Source organism: Bufo gargarizans, chromosome 10 (assembly GCF_014858855.1).
Source record: "Bufo gargarizans isolate SCDJY-AF-19 chromosome 10, ASM1485885v1, whole genome shotgun sequence".
Classification (NCBI taxonomy): domain Eukaryota; kingdom Metazoa; phylum Chordata; class Amphibia; order Anura; family Bufonidae; genus Bufo; species Bufo gargarizans.
In genome coordinates, this window is record NC_058089.1 from 116,918,992 (window position 1) to 116,939,747 (window position 20,756).

General features: G+C 45.6%; 1 protein-coding gene across 1 annotated transcript in view; it reads left to right on the forward strand.

Annotated features, from left to right (window-relative positions):
- Positions 1-3,934: 3,934 nt before the first annotated feature.
- The window catches only part of LOC122920108, a 28,885-nt gene continuing 12,063 nt past the window's right edge, over positions 3,935-20,756 (forward strand). The window contains exons 1-3 of the mRNA XM_044269317.1: positions 3,935-4,487; positions 4,578-4,926; positions 6,358-6,464. Coding sequence (XP_044125252.1) covers positions 3,935-4,487; positions 4,578-4,926; positions 6,358-6,464 — 1,009 coding nt within the window. The remainder of the gene's footprint in view (positions 4,488-4,577; positions 4,927-6,357; positions 6,465-20,756) is intronic.

Sequence of the window (20,756 nt, forward strand, 5' to 3'; positions counted from 1 at the left end):
TATCAGAGGAACAAGGAAGGGAGACGCCTCTCCCTCCCCTGCCCTGCTGCAGCACTGCCATCTGTATCGCTGTCCTGAGGATGGCGATACAGATGACTATGGAGATGGGCGCTTCTCCCTCCATCCGCTCTCCGCCCTGACTCTCGTCTCTCACTATATTCTCGGGGGGCAATTGACCCGTTGGCGCCCCCCTCTTCTTGCTGGAGACACGCGCCCTGTGCGGTTGCACCCCTAGACCGGCTGTAGAAATTGCCCTGCCCTCGCGGTCTCTTGGACGTGGCCAAAGAAGCGTGGGAACAACAACCCACTCCACATAAAAGTGTCATTGAGTACGTTACCCAGATGCAAGATAGAGACAGTGTTGCCTCTTGTTAGGGAGCATATGGAGGCAGCTCAGCGAGCCCAAAGTTGGGTCTATAATCGGCAGGCTCAGGTCCGGATCTTTAACCCGGTTGATCGTGTTTTGGTTCTGGTGCTGACCGTGGACAGTAAGTTCCTGGCTAGGTGGCAGGGGCCCTACGAGGTACTCGAGAAAATTGGAGATGTAAACTACAAGGTACACCAGCTATGTACAAGAATATAACTGCTAAAATACTGCTCCTATGTACAAGAATATAACTACTATAATACTGCTCCGATGTACAAGAATATAACTACTATAATACTGCTCCTATGTACAATAATATAACTACTATAATACTGCCTCCTATGTACAAGAATATAACTGCTATAATACTGCCTCCTATGTACAAGAATATAACTGCTATAATACTGCTCCTATGTACAAGAATATAACTACTATAATACTGCTCATATGTACAAGAATATAACTGCTATAATACTGCCTCCTATGTACAAGAATATAACTGCTATAATACTGCCTCCTATGTACAAGAATATAACTGCTATAATACTGCCCCTATGTACAAGAATATAACTACTATAATACTGCTCCTATGTGCAAGAATATAACTTCTATAATACTGCTCCCAATGTACAAGAATATAACTACTATAATACTGCTCCCAATGTACAAGAATATAACTACTATAATACTGCTCCTATGTACAAGAATATAACTACTATAATACTGCTCCTATGTACAAGAATATAACTACTATAATACTGCTCCTATGTACAAGAATATAACTACTATAATACTGTTCCTATGTACAAGAATATAACTGCTATAATACTGCTCCCAATGTACAAGAATAAAACTACTATAATACTGCTCCTATGTATAAGAATATAACCACTATAATACTGCCTCCTATGTACAAGAATATAACTACTATAATACTGCTCCTATGTACAAGAATATAACTACTATGGGGCGGAGTCTGACTGCTGACCTGAGCAGACGCATGTAGGAGCTGCTCCTCTCCATGCAATCCTGCAACCTGGTTTATTTCGCTTAAAAGCCCAACAAGTATGGTGAAAATCGGCAGATATACCCCTAGAGACAAAACTGAATCTCCTAAACCTGATCGAGGGGTCTCAGACATGGAGAAGTTCTTAAATAAGAAGCCCTCCGGTGCGGTGAGCGGAGCTCCCAAGATGGCGCCGCATGATCCAGACGACTGGTCACAAGAAGCTGATGGTGCTGCTGGAGGCCACGATGATGAGTCCCAGCTTTCAGGCATTGCGCCTATATCGAAGAAGTTTCTTCAACAAGCCCTCTCGTCGGCTATAGCACCTGTGCTACAAGACCTCCAAGAGATCAAGTCCGACATCAGGCATATCGGACACCGCGTGGAGACATTGGAAGGCAATCAAGCAGCCATACTCACCTTCTCCCGCTCACTAAGTGAGAACACCGCGGCTTGTATGGACTCCTTGGACACAGCTTTCTCCCTCATTGAGGACCAAGAGAACCGCAGCAGGCGGAAAAATATTAGGCTACGCGGCCTACCGGAACTGATCCCACACGAGGACCTACCAGGAGCGGCCGCCGCCATCTTTGCCACCCTTCTAGGCACCGAAAACGCATCGGACATTGAAATTGAGCGCATACACCGATCGCTCAGACCGAAGCCTAAGGATAACGAAAATCCTAGGGATGTTATATGTGGCTTGTTGAAATATACAGACACGGCGGCCCTTCTGAAAGCGGCCAGGGAGCAAAAAGAACTCACCTATGAAGGGGCCACGATCCTGCTGTTCCAGGACCTAGCGCCGACGACGCTGAATAAGAGGAGAGTCCTCCGACCTCTTACAGACCACCTACGACATGTCAAGACGCCATATAAATGGCTGTTCCCTTTCGGCCTTACGTTTGCGGTCGGGGGTAGGAGGTGCACCATACGGGTCCCGAGGGATCTAGCTGCGGCCTGGGAGTTACTCCAGACAACTCCAATGGACATACCCTCGTGGCTGCCTTCGGCGGAGACCGGGATACCGCTGCCGGATCTGCCAGGAGTTCAACGGTGGTCCAAAGCCATGCCGAAGAAGAAGATGGGGCCTGGTTCCAGAGACACTTGAACGCTATGTCTCAGGGGGTCGCCCTGGTTTCTTGCCAGTTTCTCTCCGTGGGTGCTGAGTGAGGACAGAGTCATCTCCACACTTCTACTATCTGCCCAGCAAGTATCACTTGTCCATTTTGTGTGGTATCTGACGCAGTCATGCTTATTTACCTGTTTAATATGCTTATGTCTTGCTCCGGTCCCCTGCACTCTACATCTACTTCCCATGTTATGTTACCAGAATGTTTAGGATCCATACTGGGTTGGGTTACTTGATGTTTTCCAGTGTGGCACCAGGTTAGCAGGATCTGCTGGATGCTAGGATCGGTATTTGATCTTAGATCCCCCCCCACATGTCTTACATCAGGGGTATACTAGCGCAGTCCTGGTGTCAGCGCATTACCTGGGTGGACGGCATACTGACTGTATGCTCCTTCTTGGGAGTTGTCAGATGTATCCCCCACAAGTTCAGTTACGTGGCCATGTTCCTATGTTATACACGGAATAATGGATACGCGTCAGTTCTATTATGTTATGGATCTCTGTTGCACAGGATAATAGGTGGCTGCTGGTGGGTTCATATGTACATGCGAGATGTCTCAGATTAAGTGCACGTCTTTTAACGTCAGGGGGTTCAATACCCCACAAAAAGATCGCAGGTTCTACGCTTGCTAAAGAAATCTCGCACGGGCATATGCTTTTTTCAGGAGCTGCACTTCAGGTCAGAGAATGTTCCCTCTCTCCAGAAGGGATACTTCAATAATTGGTTCCTTAGCACCTATACTAAGGCCCAAAGAGGGGTCGGTATCGCTGTTGCCAAAAGTGTCCCATTTACAATGACGGCCACACAGTCAGACGCAGAGGGCAGATTTGTCTTTGTTAAAGGGACAATAGGCACCCAACCTGTAACCCTCGCGAGTCTCTATAGCCCAAACAGAGGTCAGGAAGCTTGGATAGTACAGACTTTACGAATCTTCAAAGCCTTCGCTGAGGGCATCTGTATTGTTGGCGGGGATCTCAATGTACCCCTTAACCCTAGTATAGATACCTCAGATGGTTCCACTCAGCAAACGCAGAAAACCCTGGGCCGTATTAACTCATGCATATCAGATGCTAACCTGACAGATGCCTGGCGTTTAGTACATCCTTCAGTCAGGGATTACACTTTTTTCTCAGCCCCCCATAATGTTTATAAAAGGTTGGATTACCTCCTGATTTCGAGCCCCTGCATTGATATGGTAGAGCAGGCATCGATCGATCCTATTACGGTTTCGGATCATGCTCCGGTGTCGGTGGTTTTACATATAGCTAGCCTGCCTTCTCATAGTAAACAATGGAGACTTAATGAGACGCTGCTGGATAGAAGGGAGGTAGTAAATGTATTGTCACAGAGGCTGAAGTGGTTCTTTGAGGAGAATTTAACCCCAGACGTCCCTCTAACTACGGTGTGGGAAGCGCATAAATCTGTTATGAGGGGTGAATTTATTGCTCTGGGTTGCAAGCTTAAAAGGGATCGTCAACAAACACTGCAGTCCCTGCTTAAACGGATTACTGAGATTGAAAGCCTCCACAAAAGGTCTAGAGCCTTACAGGCTCAACAAGAGCTCCTCCTCATGAGAGCGAAACTGAAGGACCATCTGAATGTTTGCCACGCTAAGGCGTATCAATATGCGCAGTTTCGGTTTTACTCTCATGGGGACAGAGGTTCGAAGTTGATGTCTGCTCTTGTTAAGCAAAGGAAAGACGCTATGTACATTCCTAGCATAAAATCCGCAGAGGGTAAATCTTTACATAGAACGGTGGATATAGCTAAGGAGTTCCAAAAATTCTATCAAAACCTATACGGGCTAGATGATAACACTGAACGTTCAGATTTCACTGCAGATTCTGTATTAGAAGATTTCTTGTCTCACCTAAATTTGCCTCGCCTTGACAGGGATGAAGGTTCCTTACTGACTGCCCCAGTCACCGAGGAAGAAGTAGGGACAGTTCTGAAATCAATGCCCATGGGGAAGTGCCCGGGTCCGGACGGATTTCCGGTGGGGTACTATAGGAAATTTATTAGTATTTTGAGCCCTCAACTCACGACTTGGTGTAATTCTCTTCTTGCAGGTGGACGCCTCCCTACCCAATCTTTAGAAGCTACAGTGACTATCTTGCCTAAACCTGGGAAGGACCACACGCTCTGCGGGAGTTACAGGCCCATATCTCTCCTGAATGTCGATGTTAAGATCTGGGCTAAGATCTTGGCCTCTCGCCTCAGCTCCTTCCTCCCTAAACTGATTCACCAGGATCAGGCAGGCTTTGTGCCAGGAAGAGAGGGGAACCATAACTCCTGCAGAGTCGTCACGGCCATTCAGTGGGCAAAAAAGCAAGGTACACCTCTGACTTTCCTGAGTGTTGATGCGGAGAAGGCCTTCGACCGGGTGAGCTGGAGGTTCATGCGGATGGCATTGCAGAGGTTTGGGATCCCCGAGCAATTTCAAAGGGCCGTTACGACCTTATATACCAACCCGAGTGCTAAAATTAGAGTAAATGGCACTTTATCACCCTCCTTTCCTATACATAATGGCACCCGTCAAGGCTGCCCACTATCCCCCGCCCTGTATATATTAGTGATGGAGACCCTCCTGCAAGCAATTAGAGATCATCCTGGTATTCGAGGTGTCAGGGCCAGGAATGATACAGTTGAGTATACCAATGTTGCGTACGCCGATGATCTTTTAGTAATGGTCTCTAACCCGGTCGAGGCCTTCCCGCATCTCCTATCTCTATTTGAATTGTTCGGCAAGGTCTCCAACTATAAGGTAAATTACACCAAGTCGGAGGCCATGAATGTTACAGCCCCACTAAAAAGTGTGTCCTCCCTTAAGGCCAAGACACCCTTCATATGGCAGACTTCCCACATTACCTACTTGGGGGTTAAGATCCCGGCTGACCCAAGCAATATTTTTCGGCTGAATTATACACCCCTGTTGGCTGAGGTGCAGCGCTTATTGGGCTCCCTTCGCATTCCATACACTTCCTGGATGGGGAGAAAGAATTTGCTGAAGGCCTTTGTACTACCAAGGATACTCTATGTCATGCAGATGCTGCCTGTCTTCCTTCCCTCTTCGTTTTTTACGCAGATGCGAAGGTTGTTCTCTACTTACCTGTGGGGAGGGAGGGGAGCCAGGATAGCACATAGCAGATTGATTTTGAGGAGGACTCAGGGTGGGTTTGCTCTGCCAGACGTACAGCTATATTACCAGGCGATCCATCTTAGACGGTGGATGCAACTCCACGTCCCTAATTACTCTACACTGGGTACTGACCTGGAGATACTCCAACTTTCTCAACCGCAGAGGGCCGCTCTGTGGGGTCTACCCACCGCATCATTACATAACCAAACGCTGCTTAAAGGAACGAGTCTGGTGATTAAGCAACTTAACAAAGACGGCAAGCTACTGGGTAACCCCTCACTAGTCATGCCTGCAGATTTAGCCCCTTATGCTGCGAGACCTAGGTTAGTGAGGTCTTCCTCAGCGTGGAATGCCCTTAGGAGTTTCACTATTAAGACGCTCTTGGAGGATGCCTTAAGTACATTGGCTGCTGAACACCCCCTGCGTCTGGCTGTGCGGTCCTGCAATTTTTTGGGACTGGCTGACATTAAGTCGGTTGGTAAGACCCTGCTGGGGACCATGGCTCATGAACGAGAACTGACATGGTTTGAAAAAATTTTGACCTCCAGCTCTCCGCATAAAAGAGTGATCTCTCTATTTTATTTAGGTTTGAATGTACCCAATTCTACTGATGTCCCTTCATTCTTGAGAACCTGGGAAACAGAGTTAGGTAGGACCTTCTCGGAGACAGACGTTCTTCGCCTATACGCACATTCGCATGGCTTTTCCAGGTGTGTCAAGATTCAAGAACATTCCTTTAAGGTGCTTACCCAGTGGTACATGACTCCTAAACAGCTTTTCCTTAGAGGTCTTAGCCCTAGTGACCGCTGCTGGAGATGTAAGACTGGGGAGGGTACGCTCCCACATATTTTCTGGTCATGTCCTAAGATTCAGCCTTTCTGGGATACAGTATCCAAAACCATTAATTTGATTATACACAAGGTGATGCCTTTGTCTCCCGAGTTGGTCCTACTGTGGCTCCCCACTAAAGACCTTTCCCCCTCAAAACGCAGCTTGGCCACACAGCTAATCCAGGCCGCGAGGCTAATAATCCCCCAGAAGTGGCTTAGTACCGATCCGCCTACTTTTATGCAATGGGTAAATAAAGTAGACCACATCCAACGTCTCGAAGAGTTGGCTAGTTGGGAGGCTAGAACACATGATCAACATGCCAAATTGTGGGATCCTTGGTTGCGCTACCGTCTAACATCTACTGCGACAGCTCAATAAAGGTCTTTGACCCTGATACTGTGTGTCGCTATGTCTTGCCCACCAAGACAGTATTACCATATTTTTTCAAGCTGTGCCTAGAGATCCAGTTTATGATTAGTTTGTTTAGTAAGGCCAGTTGCCTTGCTGTTCACCTAAAAAATAAAATGTCCCTGCAGACTAAGTGACATTCATATACATGTATGTTAATGCAATGGGCGCGTGTCGGATAGGGCAAGCAAGAACAGATGTCTTAGTATAATGTCGGTATTGTATAGAATGTATGTGCCTATCTGTGGGATGTGCCTATCCCCCTTGTTGCTATACTTTGATGTGCATGTGAATTTTTTGCCCTCAATGCGGGTCACTTTTATACATGCTGTCTGCTTCTTTTCAATAAAAAGATAATTGACAAGAATATAACTACTATAATACTGCCCCTATGTACAAGAATATAACTGCTATAATACTGCTCCCTATGTACGAGAATATAACTACTATAATGCTGCTTCTTTCTGCAACAATATACGGTAACGGCTATAATGCTGCCTGCTATGTACATGTATATGGAGCTTACAGTAGAGGAGATGTTATAAAGTGTAGGGACCGCCGGATGCTGTAAGGGACAGAAATGGTCTGTTTTTATTATACAATATCCCAGTTTAGTGACCCCATTTTCTCTCAGCAAGAAACTTATTTGAAGGTGATGGTGAATCTCATTCCCACCCACCGTCCTCATCTATTTCATCTCTCTGACATTGGGTGACATGTGATATAATTGACTGAGCCGCTGTTCTCTGTGTGAGATGTTTATAAAGTCTCGGATAATATTATATTTGCATTAAAAGCGTAAGCAAGCGGCGATCAGTATTGATCAGTGTAACAGAAGCAATTATCTGATTGGTTACCCTTGGGTGCACCGCTGGTGTCATTTTTTCAATGAGACTACCTCCTCAGTGTGCACACTCTCCTAGCAGCCCCAACAATGGTGTAATAGCTTCGGGGCCACCCAGTTATTACCCATCATTTACAGAACAGAGAATTCACGTCCTTAAGCTTTCAGACACGGGTGCAACCGTTCCTCTGCTCTCTCTTTGAAATTACACCTTTGGGCCCCAAAAATCCCTGCACACATATGTTCAACAGAAGGTGGGCCAGTCCTTGAGCCTGTCGGTGTCTGCTAAAGTTCATGGCAGTGCCGACGTGTGGAGCTGTAACTACGGTCAAGGACAATATATGTCAAGGGTCTATAACGTGACAGGTGTTAGAAGATCTAAGAGACTTGCTGCATGTGATGTGATCTGACAGCCTCTTTTGGTTTAACTTGCTTCAGTGTTGTTGCTGGTAATAACCACACCTCTTGTCTCAGGTCATTCCAACTCCTCTATTTAGTCTGGCTTCACCCATCATGCTATACGGTTGATAGCTTCAGTTTTGTAAGTGCTGGTGTGTTGTCCTCTTCTGAGTTCCTGCTCGTCCATTTACTTCAGAAGTTGTGTCACGGATAATGTTGCAGAAAACTAGAAGTCACAAATAAAGATCCAACTGACTTGATCCCAAACTAAGGAACATATGGGTGAGCCCTATTAAAGCCCTAGAGCTCTCCCTAACTGCTCAGCCCATGCAAAGATCTTAATGATAGAAAATTGCATGCCCGCGTACCTAGACTGAGTGACACCTGAAAACCCTACAATAGTGAGGGGACACTACCACCGGCTCCCTGCACTTACTACGGAGGGAGTCAGGGTCACCTACAATCAAGCCAACAGGAAAACACAAATAAAGGAAAAGATTTATCTGAGGAACCAGCAGTTGCAGCATCTAGCAGTGAGCACAATCCAGGAAGTTGTATAAACCGCAAAGTAATGCAGTATGGGAGGGGATATAAAGGGATGCAATCAGTGCAACTAGATGACAGCGGAGAGAGGGAAACGAGATGACAAAACGAAACCAAAACAAAAGAACCTCAAGCAAGAGGTACTGAAGAACGTCTGTCAGAGCTTCTCAGAGATATGGCAGTGACATTGTGTTACTTTTCTTTTATACTTTGTTGTTTCCCCTTAGTCTTTTGTACTAGGCCTCAGGGACACGCTTGTTCTTTCATATTGGAAGGAACAGGTCGTCTCAAGCCCTGACTCTATTCCAGGGAAATTCAATGTTACCAGGGTCATAGGTTTCAGTGTATGAACATTCCTACCCTCAAGGTCTTTTCATACGGATAGGAGTCAGGGCTAGGATTAGGGTTTCTATAGGTGGTGTCAGTTTCCCTTTCCCTAGCTTTGAGGCCCTGCTGGCTCACAGCCACGCTAGCACCCTGCTGGATCACGGCCACGCTAGCACCCTGCTGGATCACGGCCACGCTAGCACCCTGCTGGATCACGACCACAGTAGCACCCTGCTGACTCAGCCACTGCCTTATGCGCAAGGTGCCACCCTCATCCCCTGATGATGATGATGATGAAGCCCCCTCTTCACCCAGCTCCCACGTGCGATCGCTACATCATCATCCACTACTGTCTGCATGTCACCGGTCTCAGTGACCGCTCACACCAGTTCCCTTGCGATTCTCATTGTTGCTACTTGCCTGCCTATCAGAAGAAGCGGCGGATGTCTCCTCCAGATCTTGGCTGGGCAGTAGCTGCTGACTGTCCTTAATAAGTTTGTCCTCGCTGAAAAGTGGAGCCGAGCGCATACAATACTTCCCAAGAATAAGAAACAGAAAAGGACAGAGGCAGGTTGAGGAGAGGTGAGGGCACAGGGCCTGCTCCCGGGCCATGCCATCTAAGTGTCGCGTCATAGGAACCCACCGACTCCTGTCTGATGTCACTTGAGATGAGGTAGAAGACCGAGTCAACCATTCAAGGACTGCTGGGTTGCTGGTCAAAACACGACCGCTAGCTGACACCGGGAGCTCAGGTGACTCCTGCTTCCACCCCCACCCCTTCTTCTGCTGCCTGCGACAGAAACATTTTGGCCACTGCCCGTTTCCTTAGAAGGGCCGGTCACCTGTCTGTCAGACATACTGTACTGTAACAGTAACTGTAAGGGTAAAGTAGCAGTAGTGTCAGGACGCATTTTCACCCCCAAAACAAGATGTACTTATATGTGAGAACCTGAGCACCCTAAAATCTGTAGTATTAAGTATTAATCCTAGAATCAAGGATGAATGGATGTACTTATATAGAAAAAACAAATAAACACCCCAAAACTTGTAGTATCAAGACTGCAATTTCACCCCAATTATGGATCTAACGGATATACTTCTTTATAAAAGAATGTGAACATCCTGAAATCTGTAGTAATAGATCACTTTTAGTAACCCCAATTAGTGCAGCAAGGTGTAATAGAATTGCTCCTATTACCCAGGCTGTACACTCTCCTATTGGTCCCTGCTCTCTCCCTATAGTGTAGATGATGCCTCCCTATCCTTTCACTACGCTATGAATGATCTTTGCCTGAACTGCTCAATAGTCATATTTTGTGAATAAAGTCTTTCCCAATCACTGTCCCTAGTGCCTGTAACGTCTCTCCCTGCACTAAGTTCACTATAAAATCGCGGAGACCCGGCAGGAGGAGGCTTTTTATAGGGCTGTGACATCACAGGGGCTGTCTATCTGCCGATTGGCATCATGGGTGATTCCTCATTCCCGGGCATCTTACTTCCTCGTTCTAACACGTGTAGCAGCCATTTTAGAAAAAATATGTTTTGATACCACGAAGTGCGAGGAAATTTGACTTCGTGACAAATCAAATTCAACTCTAGTCTTGATGCAAAAGCAAGTTCTGAATTCTGTGGACTTCTTATGTGGAAAGAGAAGCTACTGGGCCCCCGAGGCAGGTGTGAATCCAGCCGTCACGCACCCTTTTGTTTCATTATGTCTGATGCAGATGTTTCTATGCAGCCAACAATAATTACGTCCTAAAAAATCCGGCTTGCATCATCCCCCCTGCATGCGCTGCAGCAAATTATATATTGAAGTAGTGTAATTAGTGCTGTTAGAAACTTTAGGACGCGTTCCCCGTCATCTCCTTAAATCTCCTGGTTACAATCCTACCACTGGAAGACGTTCATTTAATGCATTTAGCAATTAGGATTAACATATATTAGTATGAAATTAAATCCTACCTACGTCAAGGGTTCGGACGTCGCTATTCTGCTTATTAATTACCTCTTTTTGGAGCTCTTTCTCATACAACCATTTCTTAAGCCTGGGGGGGAGGGGGGGCCTCTCTGACGTCTTTCCAGGCTGTGGGACACAACAGTCTTGTATGCAGAAAAAAAATATCGGACACCGGATGAAAAACGTTCCCACTGTGCGGTAATATGGGCGACATATGCCTGTAAACTGGAATACCGTCCATCATAGACGTATATATCTCCTACAGGAAAGGGTCTAAGAGACACCACTCTGGTTAATAGAGGGGGTCCCAAACAGAGGATCAACCCACCCCCCCACTGGTGATTTAGCAAATTTTCCCACCTACAAAGAAGGGAGAGTTCTGTAATTCAACTGTGAGAGACAGACTCTAAAAAAATGCAGCAAGGATTTTGGCCCACTCCTCCATACAGAACTTCTCCAGATCTTTCAGGTTTCAGGGATGTCACTGAGCTACATTGAGTTTCAGCTCCCTCCAAAGATTTTCAATTGGGTTCAGATCTGAAGACTGGCTAGGCCATTCCAGGACCTTAAAATGCTTCTTACGAAGCCACTCCTTAGTTGCCCTGGCTGTGTGTTTTGGGTCATTGTCATGCTGGAAGACCCAGTTTCCACCCCATGCTTGACAGTTGGGACGGTGTTTTTGGGGTTGTACTCATCCTTCTTCTTCCTCCAAACACGGCGAGTGGAGTTGATACCAAAAAGTTATATTTTAGTCTCATCTGACCACATAACCTTCTCCCATGCCTCCTCTGGATCATCCAGATGGTCATTGGCGAACTTCAAAGGGGCCTGGACATGTGCTGGTGTGAGCAGGGTAACCTTGTGTGCCCCGCAGGATTTTAATCCATGATGGCGTAGTGTGTTACTGACGGTAATCTTTGAGACTGTGGTCCCAGCTCTCTTCAGGTCATTGACCAGGTCCTCCCATGTAGTTCTGAGCTGATTCCTAAAACTGTCTCAGAATCATCCTTATCCCACAAGGCGAGATCTTGCATGGAGACCCAGACCGAGGAAGATTGACAGTCATCTTGTGTTTCTTCCATTTACTAATAATTGCGCCAACAGTTGTTGCCTTCTCACCAAGCTGCTGGCCTATTCTCCTGTAGCCCATCCCAGCCTTGTGCAGGTCTACAATTTCACCAGTGTATCAAATACTTATTTCCCCCACTGTATGCACTACTAGTATATATGGAAGGGGTCTCCAAAGAGGACATCCCCTTTTATCATACCTCCACTTCATGGCCGAATACCACAGTGCAGCACAAATTACCTCTACTACAGCGCTGAATACCACAGTGCAGCACAAAATACCTCTACTTCAGCGCTGAATATCACAGGGCAGCACAAAATACCTCTACCTCAGCGCTGAATATCACAGGGCAGCACAAAATACCTCTACTACAGTGCCGAAAACCACAGTGCAGCAAAAAATACCTCTCCTACAGTGCCGAAAACCACAGTGCAGCACAAAATACCTCTACTACAGCGCTGAATACAACAGTTGAGCACAAAATACCTCTACTGCAGCGCTGAATATCACAGGGCAGCACAAAATACCTCTACTGCAGCGCTGAATACCACAGTGCAGCACAAAATACCTCTACTACGGCGCTGAATACAACAGTTGAGCACAAAATACCTCTACTGCAGCGCTGAATATCACAGGGCAGCACAAAATACCTCTACTGCAGCGCTGAATATCACAGGGCAGCACAAAATACCTCTACTGCAGCGCTGAATATCACAGGGCAGCACAGGATAGCACAGGTGCAGCACAGGTGCCAAGGATAGTAGTACTCACGGTTTTGTTGTTACTTGGGGGTCGGCAGTGCAGTGGATGGGAAGACAGCACGAGATCTTCCGGGGCACTCTCCGTTGCAGGAAACACCAGCCAGATGTTGGTTGAGGTGCACTTGATGGTGGTGATGTTTAGGGTGCTTGTGGCTGGGCCCCTGGTTCGTGACACCAGCACCGTTGGGTGCAAATGTTGAGAGTAGTAGTTGTAAGAATGAGGAGTCAGTAATTGTAAACCAGTTGAACATTTACTGAAGATCAATAGTCTCTGGACAGTTGGTACCGTTCATCAGTTCATCAGTTCATCAATAAGCGTTTTATATGGCATAAGTGATAAGTTCACTGGTAATCCTATTATCTGGTAGTGGCAAATGTATTCGAGGAATTGTCCTTTTAGGAGTAGACTCTTGGCAAGGATCCTGGTAGAAATCCTATATTTACTTCACAGCACACTGGCACTGAAGATTCTAATAATTGTTTATTTAGGAGTTTTTCTTTAAGGGCGTCCCCCTCACGGCAAGCAAACACATCTGCTTCATTATTTGCCAGGAAACTCATCTAGAAACGGTTTTATGTTTTCTCACTACCACCTGGAAGGTTAAGTCAGTGATAATGACAATTTGGCCTAAATTGTCTGGTTGTGTAAGCTTCTTCTGGTCACATGTGCTAATGAGGTCTATAAGCCTTGGTTAGCTGTTACCCTCACTAGTCTCCTTGCATCTCGGTGTATAGACTCACTGTCTGGTGCTGGTCTTCTGCAATAATCTTCTCCAGGCTTGATCAGGGCCCAGAGGGAAGTACAGCAGTTACATGGTGGCTTAGGTCAGTCTCTCTCCTCCATGGACTTGCTTCTTCCTCCTCTAATTTCAACAACCTCTATTCTGCACACTCTCTTCTGCTCTAATCTAGACACCCCCCACTATATATGCTATGTGGTGCCAGCACCACCTAGGGGCGAATGGATGTAATGACATTGCCAGCCAGAAAATAGGAAATACCATACCATGCAAATAAAGATGTTTATACATTAAGATGTTTGAAGTGTCCCATGCTCACACATATGTGAGACACTGCACCCTCACCAATAAAGAAACCACATTGTACCTGGATTTTTTTTATTGATTTATTTTTATTTTTAACTATATTTAAGTCCATAATTTGAGCCCTCTTACCCAGTAGTGCCATACTCAGCTGCCTACTCTGCCTAGCCCTGGTTTAATCCCAAAATGAGGGGTGCTGTACAGTTAACACACAGAGTACTGACCCTGATTAAATATAGAATAACATGCAGGGCTGCCCATATAGCTACAGATATGGGAGAAGACGGGCGCTGGATGGCCACGGCCACGGCCTAATCATTGAAATATAGAAAAGAAGATTAAAGATCCTGCAACAAAAACCAGCAGATGTATCATTGGCTGCTTTGATCTGAACAGCCTGCCTTATTTACATTACAATCTAATTCCTTTGATACAATGTTGATGTCATTGTGCGGTTGCCATGGTAATCGGTAATTTAGTGATGCAAGCAAAAGAACAATTGATTAAAAATGAATCAGAGTCCACTAAAACCCGGTCTACGAAGAAGAAAAGTTTGTGTGGAAACAATCAGCGCTGAAGAGAATGATTACATGGATGCACCAGAGCGCCCCCCAGTCACGTATGATTTATACGTCTTTGATGGATCAAATATGGTTGTCTGTGATTATCCACCCCTTGTTTAGTTATGAAGTCAGAAAGGAGGGATAACATCCATAAAGGGGTAGGGGGTGACTATGTTTGAGGAGGTAGAGGTGCATCTCTTGACGCAAACCTCCAATGGGATTTCCAAAGGAACAGTCAGCTCGAGCAGGTTCAACTAGACTTGTAGGACTTGAAGGAACTAAATACGGAGTCATCTATGAAGTCCCTTTTTTTATTATTCCATGCGACCTGATTCAGCTTTCATGTGGCTAAAACACTTTGCTTTATGCCCCTCCCATATGTGACAGATTGGAGCTAGGTGCTTAAAAATTTCATCATCTGCAGATCTTAGAGAAACCCGATACTTCTTCGGTTTGCAGAACCTTACGGCTTGTCCTTCTTGGTGCTGCAGTTTCAGTGCTGAGGAGTGTATGTGCACAGCTTATTACTGTGTCAATATATTTATGGGGACATTTATCAAACTGGTGTAAAGTAGAACTCGCTCCTAAAGAGCTGTCAAAAATAAAAGGTGGAATCTGATTGGTTGCTATGGGCAACTAAGCCCGTTCTACTTTACACCAGTTTGATAAATGACTCCATTAGTCTCTATATAACCTTCAAGAGGAGAGTGATCCTTACCACAGCAAGGGATCTACGGACACATTTTAGGGTCCATATTAAGATGATTCTGTCACCTCAAATAAGTTCCCGGTTCACCTGGCGTCCCCTGTGAAATCTCACGGACTGTCATTCAAACAAGATGAGGAGGTGCTGGGAACGTTATGGAGAGTGGTCCCACCCACTGGGCATAGACATCTAATTAGCATTAAACGTAACAGAAGAAATTCTAAGGAAAGGTATGATTATTTTTGGGGGTGGTTCCTACCAAACATGGCGGTATACTTACCTTGAAACTAAGGTGACTGACTCCCTTTAATGAGGACCTCTCCCCGCTTCTGACATGCCTGTTTTAATAGCTTCATGCATTCCCCATGTAATAACAATTCTGGAGCATCTATTCTTATGGCTCTATGTTGTGCCATTCCTTTATTATTTCTACTAGAAGTTATGAATGAATTGCTAGCAGTCTGCAGTAAGGGTACAGGGGGAGAGGTAACCAGTTGAGGGGGTGTACCTGCAGAGACTCGGTCTATCCAATCAGTGCTGCCATTGTCAGACTGTGCAGGTACACCCCCCCCCCCCCAACTGGTTACCTCCCCTCTGTACCCTTACTGCAGACTGCTAGACATTCATTCATAACTTTTAGTAGAAATAATAAAGGAATGGCACAACATACAGACATAAGAATAGATGCTCCAGAATTGTTATTACATGGGGAATGCATGAAGCTATTAAAACAGGCCGGTCAGGAGCGGGGAGAGGTCCTCATTAAGGATGCAACATTTAACCTTGTACCCCGGTGCTCTACTGAACTTAACTTAACTCACCATATGGTTTCATGCTAAGCCTGGTTCAGCTATATTACAGATCTATAAAACTGTCCCAAGAACAAGAGGTTCAGTATTGACGCCAAGCAGAATTTTGGAGATGGAGGGTATAACCCTTTTCCATAACATGACATCCAAAGTGAAGTCACAGGAGCTCAGCAGCCCACAGTGGTGGCATCACTAAGGCATAAATGGATTGGCCAGTGTGGTTGTGCGATGTCACCATGAAGAGCAGGTCATCACATCAACAAATAGTGGAGGGGATCAACCAGGACCAGCTATGGGGAAAATCTTAGATGACCCCTTTAACCATCATGTGGGAACAGCTAGGGGGAACATGTATTGTGAAGAGGGTGGGGTTAAATATTAGATGACCCCTTTAACCATCATGTGGGACCAGCTACAGGGGGGGGGCATGTATTGTGAAGAGGGTGGGGTTAAATCTTAGATGACCCCTTTAACCATCATGTGGGACCAGCTACAGGGGGGGGCATGTATTGTGAAGAGGGTGGGGTTAAATCTTAGATGACCCCTTTAACCATCATGTGGGACCAGCTACAGGGGGGGGGCATGTATTGTGAAAAGAATGGGGTTAAATCTTAGATGACCTCTTTAACCATCATGTGGGACCAGCTTTGGGGGGCATGTATTGTGAAGAGGGTGGGGTTAAATCTTAGATGACCCCTTTCACTATCATGTGGGACCAGCTATGGGGGACATGTATTGTGAAGAGGCTGGTGTTAAATCTTAGGTGACCCCTTTAACCATCAAGTGGGGTCATACTTTAGTCCTGGTCCAGTTGCATATTCCAATGGATACCACCAATGGCTAATATGCAGGTCAGTGTGTGCCTGACTCCTACCTACCAACACTGAGTCCATTTTAAGCCATGTTCCTAAAACTCCGACTTTGGGCAACACTTAAATCTTCCAAAGCTATATGATGGGAGTTGCAATGGCAGCCATATTGTTGTTGAATTTTAGCATTAAATGCTCTTTGATTAACTATTAATTGTTGGGACTTCTGTTTGCTCCATACATCTCGCCACACAATGACTCAATTGGACGACGGATCCTGATGTTCACTTCTTTACTGAGCTGCCCTGGGCAGTCATCCAAGCTCTTACAAGAAAGATGTATCCACCTGTGATTAAAAAAAAGAACCTTTAATGCTCTAAAACTGTCCAAGAGGAAAGATCCCAGAGTTCTCCTGTGAAAATCCTTTCAATTAAATCCTCAATTACTGCAGGGATGTCTCGGTGGCTGACACCACACACATAGCATGTATGGACACTCCAGGGACCAGATACACACGTCTCCTGTAACATGTTCCTGGTGGCTGCAGAGAACGCGATTCATTAGCTGCTATATCTGGAAGGACTGATGGGAAGGAAATAGCAGGAATCGCCTTGTCTATGGAAATTCCTAATGAGCTTCAGAAGTGTTGTGTGCATTCAGTCCTTCTCAGAGAAACGTCTGTGTGTAACAAATCTATATTCATATTCATGTGTCAGGAGAAAACACAGTCCTCCTGTCCTTTCTTCTCTGTTTCCATCTTTGTCTTATTCAATTGTTTCTATTTTTCTCCCCTTTTCCTTGCATAGCATTTCTTGCATTCCTTCATAGCTCCTTCCTTCTAACCTTAACCTCCTAGTTTCCTTTAGTGTTTTCTCCATTGATTTCTTCTTTCCTCCTTTCTTTACTTACTTCTTCCCTCCTTTCCTTCGTTCCATTCTTCATTGCTCCCTCTGCTTTCTTCCTTCCTTCCTACATTCTCTTCCTTGCTTCCTTTCATTTCTACTCATTCCTTCCTCTCTTCTTTTCTCACCCTTTCTCTTCCTTCCTACCATATTATGTCTATCCATATTTAATTTCACTCTCTCTGTCTCTCTCTCTCTGTCTCTCTCACTCCTTCCTTTCATCATTCCTTCCTTCTTTTATTCCATCCTTTATTCTTTAGATTGTTTTCCTTCTTCCTCTCTTTCTTCATCCCTTACTTCCCATTTTTTTTCTCTCCTTTCTTCCACCCCTCCTTCCTTCTTTCTATTTCTTCCTCCTCTTTCTTCCTACCTTCTTTCCTTCCTTCTTCTCTACCTCCCTCCATCTTTCCTTCCCTACTTACTCCTTGTTTTCATTCATTATTTATTTATTTTTTTATGTTTATTCTTTCCATCCATCCTTCATTCTTGTCTTTCTCTCTCCTCCCTTTCTCCCCTGTCTATTTCTGTCATTCCTTGTCTTAATCATTTGCTTTGTTTTTACTTTCCTTCCTACTTTTATTCTTTCCTTCCTTCCCCCTCCCATCCTTTCTTTCCTTCCTTCTCTCTCCACCACTTTTCTTTCCACCTTCTTTCCCTCCCTAATTTTTCCTTCCCTTTCTTCCCATTTCCTTTCTCCCTCTGTCCTTCCTTCCTTTCTTCTTCCCTCTATCCTTCCTTCCTCCCTCCCTCCTTCATTCATTCCTCCCTCTCTATCTCATTCCTTCCTCCCTCTCTCTCTCTCTCTCTCTCTCCTTCCTTCCTTCCTTTCCCTCTCCTTCTTTGCTTCCTTCCTCTCCCTCTCATTTCTTCCTTCCTTCCTCTCTCCTCCTTCCTTCCTCCCTCTCTCCTTCCTTCATTCCTCCCTCTCTCCTTCCTTCATTCCTCCCTCTCTATCTCCTTCCTTCCTCCCTCCCTCTCCTTCCTTCCTTCCTTTCTTCCTCTCTCCCCCCTTCTCCCTTACTCCCCTGTCTATTTCGGTCATTCCTTGTCTTAATCATTTGCTTTTCACTTTCCTTCCTACTGTTATCCCTTCCTTCTTCCCCCCTTCCATCCATCCTTCCTTCTCTTCCTTCCATCCTTTCTTTCCTTCCTTCTCTCTCCGCCACTTTTCTTCCCAACTTCTATCCCTTCCTCATGCTTCCTTCCCTTTCTTCCTCTCCTCCTATTTCCTTTCTCCCTCTGTCCTTTCTTCCTTCCTTCCTCCCTCTTTCCTTCCTTCCTTCCTTTTTCTCTCATTTCTTCCTTCCTTCCTCTCTCCTCCTTACTTCCTCCCTCTCCCCTTCCTTCTCTCCTCCCTCCCTCTCTCTTTCCTCCCCCTCTTCTCCCTTCCTCCCTCCCTCTCTCCTTCCATCCTCTCTCTCTCCTTCCTTCCTTCCTTCCTTCCGTCCTCTCTCTCCTTCCTTCCTCTCTCCCTCCCTCCTACTCCTTCTCTCCTTTCCGCCTCCTTTTCTCCTTCCTTACTTCCACCCTCCCTCTCTCCTTCCTTACTTCCTCCCTCTCTGTCTTTTCTTCCTTCCTTATTCTTTGCACCAACTCCCGAATCCACCTTATCTATACATTCATGAGGGAGAGGAATAGTTGAGGCCCTGTGACGTCACATCCACAGATCAGACAGGAAACCTGGTAAAGGACATTGACAGAGTGGTTATGCCACATAATATCATGAAGTTAAGTATATTGAGAACTTTCTTCTGAAGGTAAGATATGACTATTAAAGGTGGGTTTCTGGGTCCTAATGGGTTCTTGAAAAACACATTTGAAAGGGCAAACTCTTCTCCACATGAGAACCCTCTGGCATCAGCTGATCGTCACCGATTCAATAGCAGAGATCCCTGGCAGTCAGCAAACATATTTCTCCTAGAGCAGCCACTGCTGGAGAAATGTAGTATTACATGCTGACCATATAGATGAATGGGCTATGATGCTAACACATGGTTCATGCTCAGCCCTCCAGAGCTCTCCACTCAGGTTAATGGGGCTTTGAGAAGAACCCCCCTCTAAGAGATCTGGGGTATGCTATAAAGTGTCCAGTTAAAGTAAAACATTTCTTTCTTTTTTTACATTTTTTATTATTTTTATAGTTATAATTTTACAGAGAATGCCATAAAGTCTATTTCTTGTGTTTTTGCCGCCCCTCCATCCTGCACCGCCTATTATCAGTCATTACGCCATTGACTGTCGGCTCATCCAAGAGATAAAACTCACAAGATACATTTGTTTCCACTTTAAAATGACTTGCGCTTCACGGCACAGAAGGATTATTGTTTCATGTTTCCATTCACATTAAGAGTCACTTCTCATGAATGTAAACTTCAAGGAAAGCTCCTTTAATAATGTAACAAAGAAGCTTCTTTTCATCCTTTACAAAAGACCCCATCCTAAATTCTCCCGATAGCGCCATCGCCCAAGGCTGCAATTTAAGCCGCGACGAATAATAATATCACAGCAATACCTTCCGAGGGGATGAAACAAGTGTAAGGTACATGTTCTCATTTTACATTCATGGAAAGTCTCCACCTGACTGGGATTTGAAAAAAGTTTATCCAGCGCCACTCATCTCCTTGTGGCTGAGTCTGGAATTGCAACTAAGCAACATTCAAGTTGCAATACCAGACCCGGCCACATGGAGTTGAGCGGAGCTGTTACTAGAAAGAAATGTGGATTTTCTAACTGACTCCCCATTATAATCTGGAAAGCCTTTTCTCTATGAGTGCATTATAAATAATCACGATTATTACCATGGACTGAGAGCGATGTCCGGAAATGTGATTGACGTAGAGCAGGGATGCTCAACCTGTGGCCCTCCAGCTGTTGTAAAACTACAACTCCCAGCATGCTTTGCTGTAGGCTGATAGCTGTAGGCTGTTCAGGGATGCTGGGAGTTGTGGTTTTGCAGGGCCGCAGGTTGAGCATGCCTGACGTAGAGCACCGGAGCCACAATTGTGCGGACAGAACCATTACCGAGGGCTCGAATAAAACTGAGGACATCAATGCAGACAAGAGCTCAAAAGTTCTTGCATGGTTGCTGCTTTGTGGCCCCTGGAGATAGGGGGTTGAGGTGGATAACCCACAGCATCG